This window comes from Sebastes umbrosus, chromosome 7 (genome assembly GCF_015220745.1).
Source record: "Sebastes umbrosus isolate fSebUmb1 chromosome 7, fSebUmb1.pri, whole genome shotgun sequence".
NCBI classification, from domain to species: domain Eukaryota; kingdom Metazoa; phylum Chordata; class Actinopteri; order Perciformes; family Sebastidae; genus Sebastes; species Sebastes umbrosus.
The window spans coordinates 22,867,861-22,889,729 of record NC_051275.1 but is presented as its reverse complement, the minus strand read 5'-3'; the positions used below and the strand labels follow the sequence as shown (position 1 = coordinate 22,889,729).

At 38.0% G+C, this 21,869-nt stretch overlaps 1 protein-coding gene across 1 annotated transcript in view; it reads left to right on the top strand.

The window, feature by feature from the left end:
- rasa2 (RAS p21 protein activator 2) overlaps positions 1–21,869 on the top strand; it is a 37,907-nt gene that overhangs the window by 1,960 nt on the left and 14,078 nt on the right. The window contains exons 2-12 of the mRNA XM_037774982.1: positions 4,539–4,662; positions 10,425–10,528; positions 10,623–10,717; positions 13,247–13,323; positions 15,885–15,968; positions 16,395–16,467; positions 16,545–16,621; positions 17,161–17,262; positions 20,382–20,535; positions 20,638–20,786; positions 21,347–21,461. Of these exons, the coding sequence (XP_037630910.1) occupies positions 4,539–4,662; positions 10,425–10,528; positions 10,623–10,717; positions 13,247–13,323; positions 15,885–15,968; positions 16,395–16,467; positions 16,545–16,621; positions 17,161–17,262; positions 20,382–20,535; positions 20,638–20,786; positions 21,347–21,461 (1,154 nt within the window). The remainder of the gene's footprint in view (positions 1–4,538; positions 4,663–10,424; positions 10,529–10,622; positions 10,718–13,246; positions 13,324–15,884; positions 15,969–16,394; positions 16,468–16,544; positions 16,622–17,160; positions 17,263–20,381; positions 20,536–20,637; positions 20,787–21,346; positions 21,462–21,869) is intronic.

The window sequence follows — 21,869 nt, the reverse complement described above, 5'->3', positions numbered from 1 at the left end:
CTCACAAGGCATGAAGACAATGGAGTAGAAGCGCTGCTGGGTCTCTGTGGTAATCACATACAGGCGCTCTTTGGAACCTTCAGGTGTATTGGGCTCATTCAGTCTTGTGAAGGGCTCATTGCATGGGTGGAAAAAAGTACAAAATGCAAGTCTCCCTTAAAAATAATCCAACGCACACTGTAGTGTTTGAACAAAATTAAAATGCCTTTATTTTACATGGCAATAACTGTTTAAAATGACCAACGTGTTGCGACCAACATAGGTCTTCATCAGGGTGTGACCCTTTTACTTTTTTCCACCCATGCAATGAGCCCTTCACAAGACTTCACAAGGCAGTTTCCTGCTGGTCCAGTGTGCCAGGAGGAGGCTGTGTGTAAATGTGTTGGGCTTTTTTTTGCCAAATTACACAACTTCAAGATGTGAGGCTGCTCTTCAAAAGATTCAGCCATTATACCAACAGATTCATATTAATTACACAAGCTGCACTGGTTCCCATTATGCACTATAGGGCTGCACGATTATGGCCAAAATGATAATCACAATCATCAATATTGAGATCACAATTATTCATAGATTTTAGGGACAAATATTTTTTATTTGCAATTTACCATTTAAATAAACAGCACTGCTTTCATCTCCATGTTGTGCTACAACCGTCAGAAATCCTAAATGTTATCTTTTTACTTTGTTATTGTCATTTATGGTGGTTATTTGCATACAATTCAAATGATTAGGAAATAAATGATGGCATTAATAGTTCTAATTATGTATTATAAGTTGCTTAGAGCTATCGTTAGGAAGTTTAAACAGGTCATAATTCTCTCGCTAATATCTATTTTATATTGCTATCTCCTTCAAACAACTGTATGTATAGTTTCTCGCCAAAAACTATATTTTACAAGAATACATTTGAACGCATCATGATAGGGTTTTAATTTACTTTACGCCCAATACTCATTTTTACAGAGCTTGAACGCACCATAATGTAACTCAACGGGACCTCCGTTGGCAGACGAGCCGGTCACTGTGATTACTCTGAGCAGCGTCATGGGAATAAATTCCAATATAATAAGTGTCTGATTAAGTTGTTCCAAATATTTCAAGGTTGTTCCTCAACGGCTTATTTTGGACTTTATGTCTTCTTCACTCACGCTGAAGAACTTCCACACCGACGACATGTTGCATATGTGTGACGTTACTGACTGTGCCGCTGTGTACCAATGTAAATCCATTATATGACACGTGTGTGTGTGTGTGACGAGCAAAAAAATCAGATAAGAGACTGCTGAAAACCGTCCGGTGGCCTGTTTCAATCGGCTCTCTAGCTGTTAGTTTAGAAAGCACTTATGCAGTTTTTCTATGAACGAATCACTCATTTTAAACATCAATATCTCGGTCAATCATGTTCATTTAATTGTGGGAAGCCAAAATCGTGATGGCGATTAATATTCGATAATTTGTGCACCCCTATTATGACCTTTTACTCATATATATGCTGCAGCAGACTTGATTATTCTCAGTTTCAATACATATCCATTAGTCTACACCCACTGCCCCACCACACTCTCTATGTTGGTGTTTGAGGTAATGGATTATGGTTACGATTAAATTAGCCCCAGTGGCATTGCTTCATCTCAAATAGGAAGTGTGGTCAATCTTCAGAAGAAGTCAGTTTAAAATAAGATGGCAATTAAGTTGTTATTTTAAATTAGGGATGCACCTATCCGACGTTTTCGGTCCCTATAGCGATACAGATATCTGTGCTTTGGAAATCAGCCGATACCGAGTACCGATCCGATACCAGTGTTAATAATAATGAATTAATAAGCTGTATGCCTCACTGTGTGGAAGTGACTGGGATCATCCTTTTATGTGTAAGACATAGGACGTAGATATACATTTTAATTATTAATATTTATTATTAAAATAATGAAACATACACCAGCAACTCTGTAAAAAATCTTCAAAATTAACAAGAATTACAATTCAAGTGTAAAGCTTTTTAATGCAGCCACAAATTGGTCACAATTTAAACAGGAATTCAAATTCAAGTATATAATATATAAACATAGAACTGAATTGAATAGATCGGCCCCATTCTCACCGATATCCAATCCAGCTATTTGAGTCATTGTCGGCTCGATATCCGATCTGGTATCGGTGCATCCATATTTTAAATATGTTATATGTTTGACAAAACATTATTTTAAATATGCGCTTGAGAGACATTTTATGTGTCTAAATTAGGTGTGTAGACTATATTATGACTAGCTATGACTGTATGTATTTACTGTAAGGTGAATATAGGCTAAATAGTATGTAAGGCTCGTACGCATAGGCACACAATAGGAAGGCAAATGTCAGTTTCACTACTATGAATTAATGAGAAAACAGTAAGCAGAACAAAATAGAGGAACTACCGTGGCATGTAACTCACTTTGCAGTCTTACGAAACTCCATTCTTCCTCGTTCACACTTTGTCCTTTTCCTTTAGCCTACATCGGTGGAGGTGGCAGTAAACATGTGTTCTTATAGCGTTTTTTTAGATGGTCAGTGTACTTTGATATATGCTCTTATTTGATTCATTGTCAGAATAAAATCAGGAAAAAGGCCAGTTGACTCAGTCAGCTGACTCATTGTTTAGCCATACTCTCTGACCTTTCGGTCGTGGTTTCCACAGGGTGACATGCTTCTGTTTTAGTGGAAATGTTATTGAAGAGACGAGATGGCAGTAGGGTTGGTTGGCCAAGTATACTGTATGTGTTTGGATCTGTGTGCATGCGTGCTTGTGTGCTATACTCCCACCAGGTCATCCTGGTCCGAGCTTAGAGACAACTTGGCTGTTTTCACCGTCCGTTCCTAAGATTAGCCATACACTATTATTAATAGCCTGTTTAAAAAGCTCATCTCACTGGTGGCTTTTGTTAATTAGGTCTCCACCGGGGCTTAGGGTACCTATCCAAAGCTAGAGGACCAGTTTAGACTACTGCCCCTCTAATCCACCAGTCTAAATCTGATTCATTGTAAAGCTATTGATAGTGCTGTGTTTGAGTGACTGCCATTTAATTTATTTGGCTTTGATTTGGTACATTTTATTTATGTATTTGTTGCACAAAACCCCATGCCATAATCTGTGTCTGCCTGCCATGTAATGGAAGTGTGTGTGTGCATGTGGTGTTTGTTACAAAGGTATTTGTCATTTGTGAATCAGCGCTGGTGTGCCGTCGTCATTGGTTATGCTGAGGAAGTCGGTGTTTCATGTTTTTAACCACATATGAGCCTCAAGTCTACATCAGCTACATCCGCTCTGCAGCTTGCCCTAACAACTGGCAAGAGAGGCAGTGTCCCCATATCAACATGAGGATGTTGAATTTAAAAGTGTAACTGTATATGATTGCAATTGCACATACTTATATTGACTAAGATTAGATTGTACTGAGTCAGTTTCAGTGAAATTATCCCCTACTTTTTATTTCAGGAATTTTTTTTTTTACCTTTTTTGATCAAGATTAGCAGTAGGAATTTACTAATTGAAAAACACATACTTTTTATCTTAACTCTGGGACTGCCACTTGTGTATTGCAATGAATTAGCAGAGTCAAGTTTTTTTCAAGATCTGAAACTTAAATGCACATGTTCTCAGAACCTCTTGAAGGTATATCTCTGTTGTCATTTAGTTCACTTCTGAACCCTTGAACAGAAGCAGAAAAAGAAATAACATAGGTAAATGAATAAGTTTGCAAGCAGTGGGGACACTCCACAAGCAAGTTAATCTACCTCCAAGCACCGAGAATTCACTGTATACAGCACCTGACCTCATCAACATTTATTTAAAGGTTATTGATAAAGTTTATATAAAGTGTCCATATTTTATCATGTGTGTCCAGCTTTCCTCTCATTTTGTAATACAAGTAATCAAGCGGGATATAACTTTACATCTCCACTTTCCACTGAGAAGGGGCCTTCCAGCCGACATTCTTTTGCAGCAATAAATGCAAGATTACAGAATTTCCTTTGATAGCGATCACCAACATTAAAGTTGCCAAGTAGACAGTGACATAGAGTAGGTATTAAATTGATTTCCAAGCTTGATGAAATAACAGAACATATTTCCTCCCAGAAGAGGGTACAACAAGGTTTACAACAAGACCATAACGATATGCAAAAAGGACCTCTTTTGTCTGGAGTATAGTATGTTTTATACAGCCTCTCCTCCACATCAACGTTTTCCTTAAATGCACATGTTCTCAGAACCTCTGCAAGGTATATCTCTGTTGAAATTGAGTTCACCTCTCAGTCAAGCATACCTGTAAGATTAATATTTATAGCAGTAGCTTGGAAGGAGGTATAGAAGTAGAGAAATGTTATTGAATAGTATGTGAATTGTCCAAAACCTGTGTGTTGTTGATCTGTCATGCATGTGCTTTATGCACATGTAACAAATTAATGATTATTTACTTTGCCTTTAACTTGGGAGATACTTCTGTTGTTTTGATGCCAGCCGAGATAGTAACGATGTTCTTCTCTTGGTGCTGCAGGTGAAGCTAAGAACCTAGGACCAGTCTCGGGTCCAAATCGACAAAGGGATCTCTGCACGTTCTGCACCATCAGTCTGGATCAGGAGGAAGTGTTCCGCACCAAGGTGTTTGACAAAAGCGTCAGGTAAGCAGCAAGGTTTCCCCTGCATCTTCTCACTGACTTATTTCCAGTTGGGGCTGCAGTTTTACAGTTGTTACTGTACAGTAAGGTGTTGATTATGTTAACTAGGGCTGTCCCGAATACAGTTTTTTGGGCTTCAAAGCTTCGGTAAGAAATATTCGAAGGTATTTTAAGCTTCGCGGCGCGGTGCGGCGCGGTGCGGCAGGCTGATATGTTCTTCTGTCTGTCTGTCTCCATCTCCACTGTTTCAGTGCTGCTCAGGACTACACAAACGCACCTCTACACACAACAAACAGAGATGTCCATCTAAGAATAACTAATAATAATTCATGTTGAATATGATTAATGTTGTTGGAGTATTCTTTTCTTCAGGGGCTGTTTTGGGATTTATACACTATTATTACATACTGATATAAAAAATGAAAAAACATTTTTTTTAAACGAAGCATTCGAATAGTGATTTGGAGGTTGAATACCATGGCAACGGTTGAAGATTCTAAGCGTTCAGATCAGCCCTAATGTTAACATTACATTAAACTCTGAATTTTCAAACATTACAATTTAATTACATTTCATAAATGTACACCATGCATACGTAAGTTACATGATATGCCACTGGACATGTGTTTCGAGATGGTGGATGTCCAAACAGTAAGAGAGGCCTTTACAGACTATTTACTCTTTGCTCTGATGTTGAGCATGGGACTAGCTGTCTTCTAGTGTTTATATGTTGAAATATTGTAGATATATACTGAAGTTTTATTGAAGAGATGAAGAGAGCTTTCCATATCTTTCCTGAAATTGGTAGGATCATGGTAGTATTTTGCAAAATTAATACTACTTTATTTGACAAATAAAGAGCAGAACAGAACAGTAGAGGTCTACAAAAGAGGGAAATTACTGCCAGTGATATAGTGTAAAGTGTACATTCACATATTTATAATCCCTATAAACAACAGGTTCATATCATCAGTTGAAAAGAAAACAGCGTAGTTGAATATTATGAGTAGTATCAAAGTACTCAATGATGTGTTTCACGGACAGTGTTATACTTAAAGTGACTCTGAAGGAGGAGACATGATTACAGTTGTGTACAGTGTTTCACACCTCATCTATAGCAAGCAATGTTGGCGATACAAGAAATCCAAACATCCTTCTGTTTACATGCGGGCAAAGTTTCGGGTTCACTGTCTTTATTTGTGCCATTTCGTCCTCAGAGTTAATTTTTGAACTACTAGTAGTAGTGAACAATTTCTAAGGTTCAGATGTGTAGCTTACAGTGTCAAATGTCAAACCTTCACAGATTTACAAATGTGAGGATGTGCTGCCATTCTCTGAATATTTATTGTGTTTTTAGTTTTTGATTGTGCTCATCTGTTGGAACTCTGGAGGTCATTTGTAATTTTTGGACGCTGTGCTTTACTTAATTTACTGAATAACCTATAGATTAATTGATAATGAAAATAAGTATTTGTTTCAGCTCTATTAATATTAATCTAGAATGATGTAAATCAGTTAGGGAGAGAACAGAGCGAGATAGCACCACTTAACACTGGAATTTTCTTGTAAAAAACCTGTATCAGCTAATGCGATGTATGTTCAACTGCCATGATTTTTTTTAATTAACAATATTTTCATTGAGGATTTCCAATTATAACAAACATTACATATTCATAAAATGACCAGTCTTGGCAGCAAATACAGTATACCATCATATGATTATTCAAGTACATAAAAAAATTAAAATATAAATAAAGAAACATAGTAATTAAAACAGAAATGTATATACAGATGTTACAGTAATTACAATGTACAGAAATTTTAAAGGTCACATGGGCTACTACACTTTATAATCTTATTCCAGTTACCCCACCACTCTTTGGCTTAATTGATGAACATCCTGTTTCAGGAACAACGTTGATTAAAGAGGACCTATTATGCTCATTTACAGGGGCATACTTGTATTTTAGGTTTTTACTAGAACATGTTTACGTGCTTTAATGTTAAAAAATCGCTTTACTTGTCTCATACCGCCTGTGCTGCAGCACCTCTTTTCACCCTCTGTCTGAAATGCTCTGTTTGAGCTCCGAAAAGCCCACTCTGCTCTGATTGGTCAACTGAACCAAACTCTTTGGACTTCGCTCCAGCTCCGCTCTAACTAGCTTTGTTTGAGGGCGTGCCAAACTAGCCACTGTGTTACTTGGTGACATCACCAAGTTACAGAGGAAAAGGCAGGACTTCAAGCAAGGTGTTTCAGGCAGTTCAGGAGCGTTTCTGTGGGAGAGTAACTCCCTTTGGTGTGGACTTTGGACTTTGTTACTTTGCAGACCTTTTACATGTACAAAAAAACTGTATATAACACACTAAAGGAAAGGGAAAAAGCACAAAAGTATAAAAGGTCCCCTTTAAAATATGCTCATATGGATTGATTATATTACTGTTGAAGCAAAGCTAAAATAAAACGGAAATAACTTGTTGAGAACATCTCTCATGTGGAAACAGTTACACTAAACTCTGGACCAGTTATGTTTGTAGCAAGCCGATCAAGTGAGAAATGTCCGGTTTCAAATTCATTTGATAACTGTCAATATGTGACTCAGAGCTGTATGTGTGCAGGGCACCATTTTAGCTGGGAAACATTAAGTGATTCACACTGAAATGAGCTATTTTACCAATAGCTGGTGTGGGAGATAGCACCAGTAAACCTTTTTAGCTTTCTATCTACATCATTGCATATCTCACTGTAAACATGGGCCTGCCTTCTCTAGGTATTTCACAACAGCTCTTTTTTTTCTCTCTCTCTCCTGATTTCGGTGCCGTTCAAAAGGATTTTACAGTCTCTGAGAGGAAGTGTGTCCTCCCACGCTCTCCCCTGTCTTTCTCTCTGTGTCACTCTCAACTACCTTAGCCTCTGTTTAGCACATCTTAATAGTCACTGCGTTTTGTATTTGATGGTTCTTGACTCACGCCTGTTGCATGGGCTCCTGTTTCGGTTTAAAGGCTCTAATTGCAGCTAATCCCTCGGATAAAGAAGGCATGTTCACACAGTTGTGGTCAAGCGGCTCTACCTTGTATTCTCACATTATTTAGCAGCTAGGATGACAACAGGAAGGAAGGTACTAGTATAGTGGGTGTATGTTTGAGTGTGTGCAGAATAGGGAGGTTACAAGTGCCTAATTCCATGTGATGTTGAGGAGGATGCGTGGGCGTATACTGGATGTGTTGGCCAAACCCAGTGCGGAAGTGTCAGGCAAGATATTTCACCATCCAAGATGCATGAATTGTAGAGGGAGGCATCGGTATAGGGATTTAAAGAGTTACAGGTCCATGTTCCCTCAATCTAGCAGTGAGTAATTATACAGATATGCCTGTTTACAAGGCTAATCTCCTGGTCCTGATTTTAGTTTTTTAAAAAAAGTGAGAAAGTGGAACTGTAAGTACAATTCATTAAGGCACATGGCCCATAAACTCCAGTAATGTTTAACAGGCAAACACATGTCTGAGTGGCTCTGTTTATATGCCAGCTGCCCATTAATTTGATGCTACATTTACGTTTAATTTTGTTCCCCAAATGAACAGACCTCCAAACTTAACTGGCCTAAGACGACTTGTAAGAAAAAGACAGGCATTGCAGTTTTACTTGAACATACGAACGGTTAATCCAGCACAACTGTCTAAGTACCGTTCAGTCTGTTTGGGCCAGGTGGTCCATCTGCTGGCAGCACGTACACATCGAGGCAGTGCTTAACCTACAATCGGTTGTGTCAGATCAAGCTGTCTATAGTTTGCGGTCCTGGTCGTGAGGTAGTCATGTTGGCAGGACTGAGTGGCACAGATGCTTTGGGCCCTCTGTGTTTGTGCCAGCTCCTGCAGGGCAGTAGGTAGAAGAAGAGATTCAACCACTTTGCCTCTATAGGCTAGGTTATATAGTATTGTAGCACATGCTGGTTTTAGGATTGCATGTTCTCCCCGTGTCTGCATGGGTTTATTCCGGGTGCGCAGGTTTCTTCCCACAGTCTAAAGTCATGCATGTTAGGTGAATGTGAAGGAGTGAATGTGAATGTGAATGTGTGATCTTTCTGTGTGTGTGAGCCCTGCAGTGGACTAGCAACCTGTCCAGGTTGTACCCACCTCTCACTAGGGCTGGATGATATTGCTGAACACAGTATTGATAAGAATGTTTTTCTGATATTGATGTATATCCCGACATGACAAATATATGATGAATTACTACCTTCCCACGTGGCTCCCTGTAGCTTTTCATTTATCATTGCTGTAGACCTAAAGTGATTCTTACAGTATATTCTCCAATTGTAAAAATATGTAGCCTATACTCTTAAAAAAAAAAAGAAGAAGAAAAAAAAAAGACTACTAAACTCTGCGTCATAGCCTACGTACGTCTACGGCCCAGCGCCTTATCCTCTGATTTTGCTGAACCTCAATAGCGGTGGCCAGAGTTTTTCTGAAATTAGCAAAAATGTAATTGAAAGACATTACCAAAACACAGACACAGCCATATTTCTTTTGGCCAAAAATGGCTCTTTTGATAGTAAAGGTTAATTGACCCCTGGACTAAACTCTTCACATGTGTAAAACAAAAGTCTCAGTGACTAATTCTGTTAATTTTTAAATATAATTTCCTTCAAATTATTAATTTGCTAGCCCAATATGATATATCATCACTAATTGATTACACTGAAAGTCCATATATGACACTGAACAGTATTAGTAGGTAAAGCGGGTGGATGGGTGTTTATTATTACTCGTGGAAGGACCCTTTGCCAGTAGAATAAAGGCTTTTCTCAGTGGATTGTTTTTCCTTTTAGCTGCATTATCTGCCTAAATGATCCTCAAATTACATTTTTCATCATTTTAAAATCCTGACTCTGACCTCTATAATTTTACTTTACAGCGATTTTTGTCATCTTCCAGATATTTTACTCTTTTTCCCATTTAATTTGGAGAGGATAGAGGAATATAACACAAAAGAGTCTTCATAGATAATTGTTCAAGGGTTTGTAAACTGTTAGACTGCATATTAAGGAAATGACAAGAGAGGCTTTGGAGAGAATGGACGGCTAAAGTGACAGATTTAAACCCAATTTAAACCCCGATGAGTCATGAGGGCACCCTGTGTCGTCCACCTTCTGCTCCTGTGTTTATGAGAGTTATGCTCAAAATGTGATAATGTTATCACATTTTGGCCGGAGCACAACACCAAGTTTATTCAATAATTGTCTATTTTTTCCTACATAATCTAGGTCCTTAAACACAACCTCATATCACAATAATTCCATGATTGTTAAATCCCAACAGCAGTACATCACACGTGGAGTTTGATTTAGTGATTTAGTGATTTCATGATTTCGTAATATAGAACTAGGTCAGGTGGACGGCAAAGATGTTTGTATTTTGTTTGTATTGATAGCAGGTGTAATAAATTTTATTTCTCCAACTTGTTTTACTTGAATAAGATTTTTGGACTCACACACTATGGCGATTTTATTTTTCATTTTCCAGTGTAGTATTCATCACAGAGACATTAAAAACAAATTTTTACACTACACCAAATTGAGCCTTTTTAAATCGGATAACACTGGTGTTGCACACAGTTAAGAATCAAACATCAAGCTTAACAAATCATTGTTAAGCCTGCATGGTAACCACTAATCTGGTCACAGTTTATCACACATTACACCAACTACTGCACGTTCTCACTCACATTCTCACACACTGCTAATTTAAACCTCTGCCTTTATTTACAGCCCTTTCTACGGAGAGGACTTCTACTTCGAGATCCCACGTCCATTTCAGTGTTTATCCTTCTATGTTTATGCCAAGAGCGTTTTCCAAAGGGACCTACCTGTTGGTAAGTTGCATTAAGTGAGGCACTTGCACAAGTATATTTTCTCATCTGAGTGGACGAGTTGTAGTTTAATGTGTGTCTGTTTGTGTCTTTACAGGCAAGGTGTCAATCCGGAAGGATGACCTGTGTAAATACAGTGGGAAGGAGCACTGGTTTAGCCTTCATCCAGTAGATCCCAACTCAGAAGTCCAGGTAATTTCTATGAAAGTTCAACTGCTTATTGTTTTTATGTATCTCAGCCTTTTTATTTGGTTACTACTCTGTCTCTATTTCGTTCCTTCTCTTTTCCTTCTTGCATTTTGTGTTGATTTATTTATAATTATCATAATTTTTATATATATATATATGTTCCCTATGTGCCTAGTGATCTAGAACTATGTTTTGTATTATCTTAAAAAAAAAATCGATCACAAAAAGAAAGTTCAATGTTTTAAATGAAGATTCACAAAAATGATTTAAACATTTGGCACTCAATTTATAGGATATCTCTTCCTGATTTTATTCTGGGTTTGACTTTGAATTACACATACTTGGAAGTTGCCGCTAAAGTTATTGATAATGAGACTGCACCACTCACTTCGGGCTCGGGGGATGAATGCATTTACCGTCACAACAAGCAGGAAACTCACTTGCATGTAGTCCAAAATTTGCATAGAGATAAGATCGTTTCCATGTCAAAGGTTTAATAGTCTCTGTCCAAGCTGTTGTGTTTTAACGGTTTGAAAACCTGAAGTACCACTACTACTGTAAATGGATAGGTAGATCACTGTTATTGTTATGAAAGTGATTATTTTTTCCACCTGCCAGATTTAAAATTGACCAAAACTAATAAATCTGCTTTTCATGTAGTGTTTCAAAAAAAAAAAATTGTCTCCAACTCACTCCCATCTTTTTTCATCATGCAAATGTAACTGGTCTGTTGTTGTGTCTGCATACAAGATGGTTACATAGAATTTGCAAACTGCGTAAACCGAGTTCGTCATTGTTTTATACAAACAGTATGTCAACCTGCCAAAAGCCCCAGAGGAAATATTCTGATGAAGTCAATACTCTATGAGGTTTGACGACTAATGCCATTGAGTTTTCTATGATTATTTGATCATCAAATTTGTTGTTGACATTAATATGTTTTTGTAGAGTTGACTGCAGCTGGCTTAAGTTGATTATGATACTATAGCTTCTATAGTCTTGACTGATGAGGTGTTTTTTGTTTGTTTGATCTCTCTTTTTTTCAGGGTGCAGTATCTAGTTTCGATCCCATATAGGGCATGCGTGTGGGTTGTTCCTATTTCAACTGTACATTTCTTTGATCAGATAGTTTTTTGTGGTCTGGTTGCGTTGGGTGAAACTACAGCACACACTACCACTCCTGTGCTGCTGACTGTAGCTAACGTGTTGACTCTAGCTGCCATTAGCCCACGCCAGACTATTCTGGGTATGTGCTGCTACACTGATTCACTCACAAGTAGACACTTTCAACTGCAAAGTTACATCAGTGAGTGATGGAGGTGTTGTTGCAATGCCTCTCTGGCTGGGTTTGTAGTCAGATAGGGGCTGTGTATGTACCTGTGAGCAGCTTTTATTCCAGTGAACCTGCTCCGTTAATAAAGGAAATTGTAGGACAAACAATACACACTTATTTGACCATATTCATAACTAATTAAAAGGGAGGATAGGTTGCAATGTGAGTGTTGATTTACTGCTGGTATTGGCTCATTTGGATCCTAAGTAGTAAATATTTTGGCTTAAAGGCCTATCTTGCATCAGAAAGAACTACTTGCCATCTCAGCCAAGTGCTGATTTGCAGAGACAGAGTGCAAGTGTGTGGGCGTTTTGTTTCTCTCTCTCTCTCTCTCTCTCTCTCTCTCTCTCTCTCGCTCTCTCCCGCTCTCTATCTCTCTCTCTGACACTTCCGAAGGCGAGACCGGCAGCCTTCACCACATCCGACCCCGTAAAGATCTTTTATGACTGATGACAAAATTCACAGCTGCTGTGGCTCTTGTCACACATGGTACCTCCATTAACCTAAAACAACATGAGGTTGAGCCGGGCCACATGTCTAAGGCTAAGACACAGAGAGGGAAATGGGCAACTTGTTTCTAACTAAATGCAATGGAAATATTTTTACATATATTTAATAAAATAAGGAACCGAATAGTAACTTTAGTCTGGGGTGGCGATGGAGATGGAGATGGGGTAGACAAGGGGAGAGTGTGAGGCTGGTAATGGGTTAGAGTGCTTGTGTTTTTTTCCTTGATATGTTGGCTAGAACATGTTGTTGGTGAAGTTATACAAGTAAAAGTATTATTTCCATTATTAGTGTTGTCATGATTGATTACTACTGTTTTTCATTTATTATTATTTTTTATTATTTATTTATTTATATTTTAAATATATATACATTTTATTATTCAGTATTTCCTTTTTCTTTTTTTAATTATTTATTTATTTTCTTATTCCTGCGTCTTTTGACATTGTTTGTTTATATGGAAAAGAAGCATGGCAATACTATGTTTTGCAATCAAGGATTTCATTCATAAAATTATTAACGTTAGTGATCAGTTAAAGGAGTTTGATGTGTTCATATTCTCACAAGCACATACGACAGCCCTTATTTTTATCTTATTTTACAACCAACATATTAACTTTTTGTGCGACAAGATGCTTTGAGTCATTTCTAACTCCTCACCGGTCACTCTCTCCTCTCCTCCTGTTCAACAGGGTAAGGTTCACCTGGAGATGCGATTGAATGAAGTGATCACAGAGAACGGCTCAGTAGGTCAACACTTGGTAGTCCGGTGAGTACCAAGAATCCCTCGCCAGTCGAGTGAGGTCTGATCCGACTGGTTGTCTTTTTATAAACTGGGAAAATTTGTAGGGAATTTGAAATCAATGAAGTAATCAAAAGCTGAAAATTGAACCAAATGAGGTGTTAAAGGTTTATTTATACAGCACTTTAAATACAAAAAAAATGCTTTACATAAGAGGGTCAGGTATACATACATACAGTACATACATACAAACAAAATCTGTATTGTAGCTTTGGTTCAGAGGCTATAGCTCACTGACTCAAAAAACTGCAGGGACTACAACCAGTCAAATAATTTCCATGTGTATACATTTTCTCCTGGATTATAGGTATGAGTTTAAAACATCTAATGTCCAAAAATATGTCAGAAAAACTATTTGTGCTTTGCCTGATACTGAAACCTCTTGTCAATAGTTCAAACAGGTATATGAGAAAGAAACTGGAAAGAAATGTCTCATCATTGATAAAATCATATTATTTGTCAATCTGGGTTTCAGTGGGTTGTTTTTAGGTTTTGCGTGTGTCACAATATCCTTTTATCTACCAGCTTTAACTTCCTAGCTGTACGTTTGACATCAAGAAGTCGTCACTGTTACAGCATTCATTGAAGGATTAGGTTGAGCATGTACGTCTGTGTGCGTGTCAGACCTCACGCTGTTTACGTGAGCTGTTTTGCATCCCCCCATTCATACTTGGAGAGCAGGGTAATGAGGAGGAAGTGATGGCATCTGAGCAGGAAGCCTGCGCTTCTCATACAATCGCTGTGGTTTTCTGCTGCCGTAGTTCACCGTGTCGCCTCTCAGATTGTTTGCTTAAACTGTTCCCTGCTCGCTGTGCGCTCTCATCATATGCGCATAGATGATGATGATGCCTTTTACCTACATCAGCCTGGCAAGTTAGCAAAATCATAAGGTGTCAAGCTCATCATTTGCACACTTGTAGTCATCCTGCTGCTGCGTGATTAATCACCAGAGATGGCCGGAGCACAGCGAGATGGCTTTGAGTTAAGAGAGTTAAAGGAGACTGTAGGGAATATTGTCATGACACCCTGGAAGATGATACACAAACATCCTGACATTCGTTCTGCTTGGCGTCTCCCTCTGGCCTCACTTAGTGACGGGCTGAATTCATTCTTATTCTCCGGTGACTCCTGCTTAGCAGCCACATCCTGTTTAGGGTGCAGACAGTGTGTGCTTGTTGTCACCTGAAACACCTGTGAAAAAAGCCGTGGTCCCTGTGTGACACAAGCCAAACATGAGGGCAAAGCTTCTAAATGAAGACACCACTTCATCAATGTACAGTGCTGTTTTATATTGTCGACAAAATGTCTGTTTGAGAGTTGACAATTGACGCCAGATTAAGCAAGTCTGATAAACGGGACAAAAATGAAACTGAGAAAAAAAAAATTCTATTTGAAACCAACTTCATAACAATATATTCTTATATCTTATATCTTCTATGTCCAATGTGACTTCCAGGCATCTTGACCAACACTATGATACAGTGAATGAATCAGTGCTGCATCAAGGGTGTGCCCAATAAATAAAAATACACACATTATACTGTATAATGTGTTTGAAATTTAAATTAAAAAAAATTATTTATTCCTGAGTCCCCATAAATTAGTTAGCTTTATACAGTAGGTACAACATTTATCATTTTTATTTTTATTTATTTATTTTCATTATTATAGTTGATGATATTGGGGGAGAAAAAAAATCATCAGAAAATAGTAATACTCTTCCAGAAAAAAAACTATATTTATTGTGGTGTTTAAAGTATTATTTTGTATTATATGTATGAGTTAAAGCTTCCTTTAAAAAAAAAAAAAAAAAAAAAATTAGGTAAAATAATAATTAATGTGCTGTATTAGTAGTATTTACATCTAACATAATTGTGTCTGTCTGTGTGTTGCATGTGAAAGAAAGTGATAATAATGATGATGCAATTATATTATATTTTTATTCTTATCTTTTTATGGGCTATTTCGTGACTTTTTGAGTTAACTCGTTTTAAAATTTGTTGAAATTGAAGTCACACTGATTGATTATTTGTTCCGTAGTGGTAGATGTATATTACCTAGTTTTTAAGATTATATGTCTTGTTTTAAAAGTCATAAATGTCTATTATAAATGTAAACCTACATTGTTTCTGAAATAGTAATTGTAATACAGTGGCTCCTCATGGTAATAGTTTTTTTTTTTTTGATTGTTCATAAGTGTCCTGTTTCAAGTAAACCTCTTTTTATACTCAGTGCTGTGAGGATGCAGACTGTAGAGGGTTAATACTGTAGCATTTCCACTCAGGCGTCTGTTGAACCAACAAGAAATTATTTACCATTTATGCTGTGAAGACCCAGTGTTGACTGCTGGCTAATCTCTCCCAAGGTCTGGGTCACTTTGAAGTCTGTCCATTCCTAAACTATGCAAATGAAAACTATTTCTGACTCTTACTTCAATTGGTGATAATGATGTAAATTAACACAGTACTGAAATCTTGTCCATGTTGTATTAATTGTGTCCCTCCCTGTTTCTTTGTGACCTTCCCCAGGATAATCGAGTGCCAGGGGCTGCCTCTGATCAGTGGGCAGAACTGTGACCCCTACGCCACCGTGTCACTCGTTGGACCTGCCAGGTAACCCTATGAATGCCACTCATGTATACCAATTTCCCTGAATAAACATTATAAATTTTTTGGTAACACCTCATTTTACAGGTCTGCAAATTTCATGGTAATTAGGTGATAATTAGCAAGTAAGCTATTTGAAATTTCTTTGGAATTACTGCCAAATTACACCAATATTCACCTCAAAATGTAATTGATATGCTTTATTTCCATGTCTGCTGGTAAATAGATAATAATTAGCAAATAACTTATTTGAAATTTCTTTAAAAAATTCCCTGAATCATTACATTAAGCCGTATGATGCAAATAAATAAAAACAGAATTTAAAAAGCGATGGTAGACACATAAAAATAATAGCATTTTGCTGATGATCAGCAGGGAAAGTTTTTTAATTTTTTTAATTTTTTTAACTTTTTCTATACCATATCTCCTCAGGTCTGACCAGAAGAAAACAAAGGTGAAGAAGAAAACCAGCAACCCTCATTTTGAAGAGACCTTCTTCTTTGAGGTAAATTCTGTTTGCTTTACTCAGACACTATTTTTATAAGTAAGCCAGTAAATAAGCCTCAACATGTTCACCCTCAGGTCACACGGTCCAGCAGCTACTCTAAAAAGTCCCATTTCCAAGTGGAGGAGGAGGACATTGAAAAACTTGAGATCAAGTAAGTTTTACTTTTTGTTTCTCTCTTCTGTGCGTTTCACTTTCTGTCGCTCTCTTTCTCTCTCTCTCTCCCTCCCTCTCTCGTTTCCCCCTCTATAGTCTTGACAGAAGAAAAATTATTTCTTAACAACTTGAGGACAAAAAGGTGAATTTAGATGTGGTGTGTTCTGACTACTGATAGAGAGCCTTGGTTTCTGGTTAAGGATAGGTGGGGCGTCCGTCACAGTGGACTCATAGCTCACTGGGTAAGACTAGGCAGAGTCAAAGGTAAACACTCATGCATGGTTTTGAGGTTTGGATTTGAGGTGGTGTCATTGCACGAGTATTGTGTTAGCTTCTACGCACCGAGCAGGTAAGCACCACTCCAGTAGTGACATTTATTTTGTCCTATTTTTGCCATATTGGAATTGGGTGGTTATGTGTTTGTGCTGAACACACACAGAAACAAAAGTTGTGTCTTACTCTGCATGCACATGTTGTTTGATGCCATATATTCATAGATGAAATACTTGTGTCTCTGCCCACCCTCTGTCTTTGCAGAGTTGATTTGTGGAACAATGAGAATCTGGCTCAAGATGTGTTTCTGGGGGAGACGCGGGTTCCTGTCAAGATCCTGCGAAGTGACCACATCCACAAAGCCTGGTGAGGACGAGACAGAAGAAAATGTCTTTTAATTTCTAACACCATCATCCACTAGGATTGTAGACAAACACAAACAGCATCCATATTTCCGCATTCATTTTTTTGTATTTTCTCCTGTCGCACAATTTACACAATTCACCCTTCGCTAAACCCCTCCCCCCTTAGTTACTGTTGCTAGACCTGTCAGATTTCACACCTGGCATATCAATATGGCGTTGTCAATGATATCAGTGAGAGATATTCCAAAGGAAATAATGGCAGATTTCTGGAATAATCATTCTGAAATATCAGAGAGAAGTAGACAGAAAGGATTAAATATGCATTTGAGAGCTACATTCACAGTATTGTGAATGAAGAGGCCATTAAATTCCAAGGAAAAGCTCACCAGCGGTCCCAATGCAAGCGTTGAATTACTGCCAAATTACCCCAATATTTACCTCAAAGTTTATCAAAAATTACTTTATCATAAACATTATTTAATAATTATATTCCGCTATTTCCAAATAGCTGGTAATTTATTTAATACATCCAGGAAAAGAATACAAAGTTAATTGATATGCTTTATTTCCATGTCTGCTGATAAATAGATTATAATCAGCAAATAACTTGTTTTAAATTTCTTTAAAAACTCCCTGAATCATTAAATTAGCTACCAGGTTACATTTGTGTAGACAATAAGTCACACAATGGTGAGATTTGTGCCTGATCAGCAGTGTCTTTTATTAGTTTTGGTTTTCTACCTCCGATGAAGAGCAGCGCACAGCTGCTTCTCAAGCCTAAGGGCCCTATTTTAACAAGTATATGCTATTTTAGCATATAATTATTAATTAATGTTTATAATAAAGTAATTTTCGATACATTTTGAGGTAAATATTGGGGTAATTTGGCAGTAATTCCAATGAAATTTCCAACAGCTTACTTGCTTATTATCATCTAATTACCATGAAATTTGTGGACCTGTAAAATGAAGTGTTACCGACATTTATTTTGGAACCGCCAACATTTTTAAAATGATTAATTCACGATTGTAGTAATTTTTTTTAGGAAAAGCCATACTTTTATTTGGCACCTTTCTTTCTTTCTTTTTTTTTATTATTCGTCTAAATAAAATTTGTATCAATAAGACCTTTAATTACGAGGAACAGTGAAGATGTTTTTGTGAAATAAACAGATACAGATAGTAGCATTACATTACACTTTATCATTCCATTGATCAAAATAAATGTTTAAAAAATTAGCATTTATACTTATGTAGAAGCATACATCTTTTCTAACACCTCATAATTCAAGCACCTTGGTGAAACTGTCACACTCTCTTCAAATGTACGTCAGCTACATACAGTCAAATGCCCTAAAGGCTTGTGTGTACTGCCATGGCTGAAGATGAATAGGCCTATTTTAGATTTCCAGGGAAGATAATGGCAGGCTGGAGGACCTGTGCAGCATACATTCACCACTCCTGGCTCATGTTTATCAAACAGGAGTAACCTGTCTCGGTTTATTGGATTGTGTGAAAATCAGGGACGATGATGGAAATAAGTCCGAGATTTTCTTGTCCTATCCCTGCCAAAGTCTGATGTGTTTCTTAATAAGTTATGTATTAGAGTGTTTGCAATAAACAGAACCAAGCCAGACACTGTCTGTCTGACGTCATCTTCTTCTTATCAGGAGCTTCTTGCTTTTGAGTCATTATGTTTAGGAGCTCCACCCTGCTCATTCATTAGGACAACTTGAACTTTCCCTCCGTGCCATTGCAAGGTGAATTGAAAAATCTTCATGGTTTCTCAGCATTGGGCAGTTTTTTCCCCGTTGTGTGGGTGTTTCCTAGCTTTGCGTCAGTGTAGGTGATATGGGATTTATGCCAGATAGCAATCTGTTAGTACATGAGGGCTGTGAGTTGAGTGCGTGGGTGGCTTTTTGCATGGTGGCAGTACCTCATGTCCTCCTGTGTTTATGCTGGAAACCGTCCACGTTGCTCACATAAAAACTGCTCGGCTTCAGGAAATCAGTACAGGTGATCTGTGGACTTCCTAAGAGAAGCGTCTCTGTGCCTGTGTACCATGATTACAGATCAAGCAGCTTATGGACAGGCCTGCTGTATGTAGCTGCAGCTTTTTGAAGCACTGCAGTTCAACTCTGCATTTAATCATTTTGCTCCACCTGTTGGCTTTCAGGGAGATGTGCACGCAGCAGAAATACGAGCAATAAACAAAGTTAACTATTTACCAAACACTTAGATTTTTAAGTGAAGTTATCCAGTCCACCAGAATCAGAAAAAATAATAAAGAAAATGGCAAAGGCAGCTGTCTGATTAATACAGTGTATGCAGGTAGGCAATAGCTTTATTGAGTCGTACTTTGAACCCCCTTTACGAGGAGCTGCTTTCCTCTTGGCGATGCTTCAGAGCAACAGTAGCTACAGTAAAACATCCTCTAGGTGTATTAATGTATCCCTAATAGTCTGTTGAATTATACATTAGACACTAATGTATTTGAACACATAACTGTAATCAGTTTACAAGAAGTTTTCATGCTCGTGGAGTAAAATATGTTAAAGATTGATCTGTAAAAGTTTTGTGATGCTAATTTCTTCCCAAAATCAGTACTACCCCAGTTAGAAAACAACATTTTGACTGATGAAAATGCTTTTTTTTTCGGTCCCATAAAGTTTGGGGAGTTTAATTCCCATATGAGGATACTCATTTTTTCCTTTTAGCTGTCTTTTTTTCCCCGTAATATTGGTACAATTAGTTTCTGATGTGTTGGTTTCAGGTCAGCAGGATCAACCGTCCCATCAGCCTCTATTTTCTAACCGCGGTAGTGAACTTAAAATTATTTGCCCGGTTGTTTTATGTTTTGAATGTCTTTGATTTTGTCAGGAGATTGGTTAATCATGACATTAACTAGTATTTGTTTTTCCACACATTACTTAAAACTTTATTAGAATCGTCATATACATACATTCATACAGGTACATACGTGAAATTCAACCTCTGCATTTAACCCATCCTAAGCATTTAGGAGCAGCGGGCTGCTGTAAAGCGTTTGGGGTTCAGTGTCCCCTTCAAGGACACTCAGACAGCACAGTAACATGGTGTCTGTGTTCCTGTGGTCTAACAGGTATCTCCTCCAGCCCAAAGGGAACGGCAGCAAGTCCAAGTCTGATGATTTGGGATCGTTGCGTTTGAAGCTGACCTACATAGAAGACACGGTGCTGCCATCTGCCTGCTACACACCACTCTGCAACCTGCTGCTCAAATCCCCAGATGTGAAGGTAAAACCTTTGAAAGAACAAGTGCTGTCAATGTATGCATTTCCCTTTTTCACCCTCTGACTTTCCACTCTCTCTCTCTCTCTTTCTCTCGGCCTCCTTCAGCCCATCTCGGCGTCAGCAGCACACATCTTGGGGGACATCTGCAGAGAGCGATACGAGGCCGTTCTGCCCACGGTTCGACTGCTGCTCCACCACAATCGCTTTGTGCCTTTTGTCTCAGCTGTGGCAGCACTAGAGCTGGACAATACTCAGTGAGTGCTTACACATGCATCCCTACAGTACAGTACAGTGCATGTCTACAGTGTAGATACTTAGACACGTGCATACAGATAAATGTCATGGCCCACACTGTTACCTCTCTAAAGTTAAGTTCCTTTTTTTCACAACCTGGCTGTTGTTTTTGTGGTGTCTGCCATTGTGCCTTGGGGCTATGCTAATTTAACCAAAGTTCAATTTGAAACAGGAAGCAGCTCTGAAATACAATAGACATTTAAATGGGTAGTCTGGATCATTTTCATGTTACCTTTGATAAACTTGTAAAGCTGTCTAACAGCATCCTTCTTATTCTAATATCAGGATGGTGCATAAAATGTCACACCCTAACCCTGAATTTGAAGGAGGAATGATGGCCATAACCACAAAAATAAGACCTAGGTCATAAAAACTTTGTTTCCTTTTAAAAACTGGATTGGACTGTGAAACCTTTAGATGGTGAAACACGAGGAGTGAAATTGTCTTTTGTCCAGAAATGTGATCAAACGTGATCATAATGTCTGGTTGATGTCGGTGGAATATGTCTGTGTCCATGCAGGGAGGCTAACACTATATTCCGTGGCAACTCACTGTCAACGCGCTGCATCGATGACATGATGAAGATTGTGGGAAAGAACTACCTGGCAGTTACCCTGAAGCCTGTAATAGACGAGGTATGAGTAACAACAACAACAACAACACACACACATTCAGTGTAGATGCCAGAATAGGCATAATTCACTGAGGTCCATATGGAAAACTCCCCATAAACAGCCGTTTCTCCATTTTAAACAAGCAAATGTAGTTGGTAGTTTTGGAGCTCTTACAGGGTGCTGTATTGATTGCTTCTTTTTGATGATCATTTCCTCTCGATGGCATTAATGAGTATTAAAATAGTTTTTATTTGATCAGTGGTTCATTTTGATACTGCTCTACCTGCATCTGCAAAATTTGCCATTTTTTATTCTTGGTTGTCTTCATATTCAGTCTTTTATCTATTGCTGTTTATTAAATGCATATTGAATGCTAATTTTAGTTCCTTGACATGTCTGAAAAAGGTTTACTGTGCTCTTCATCTCATG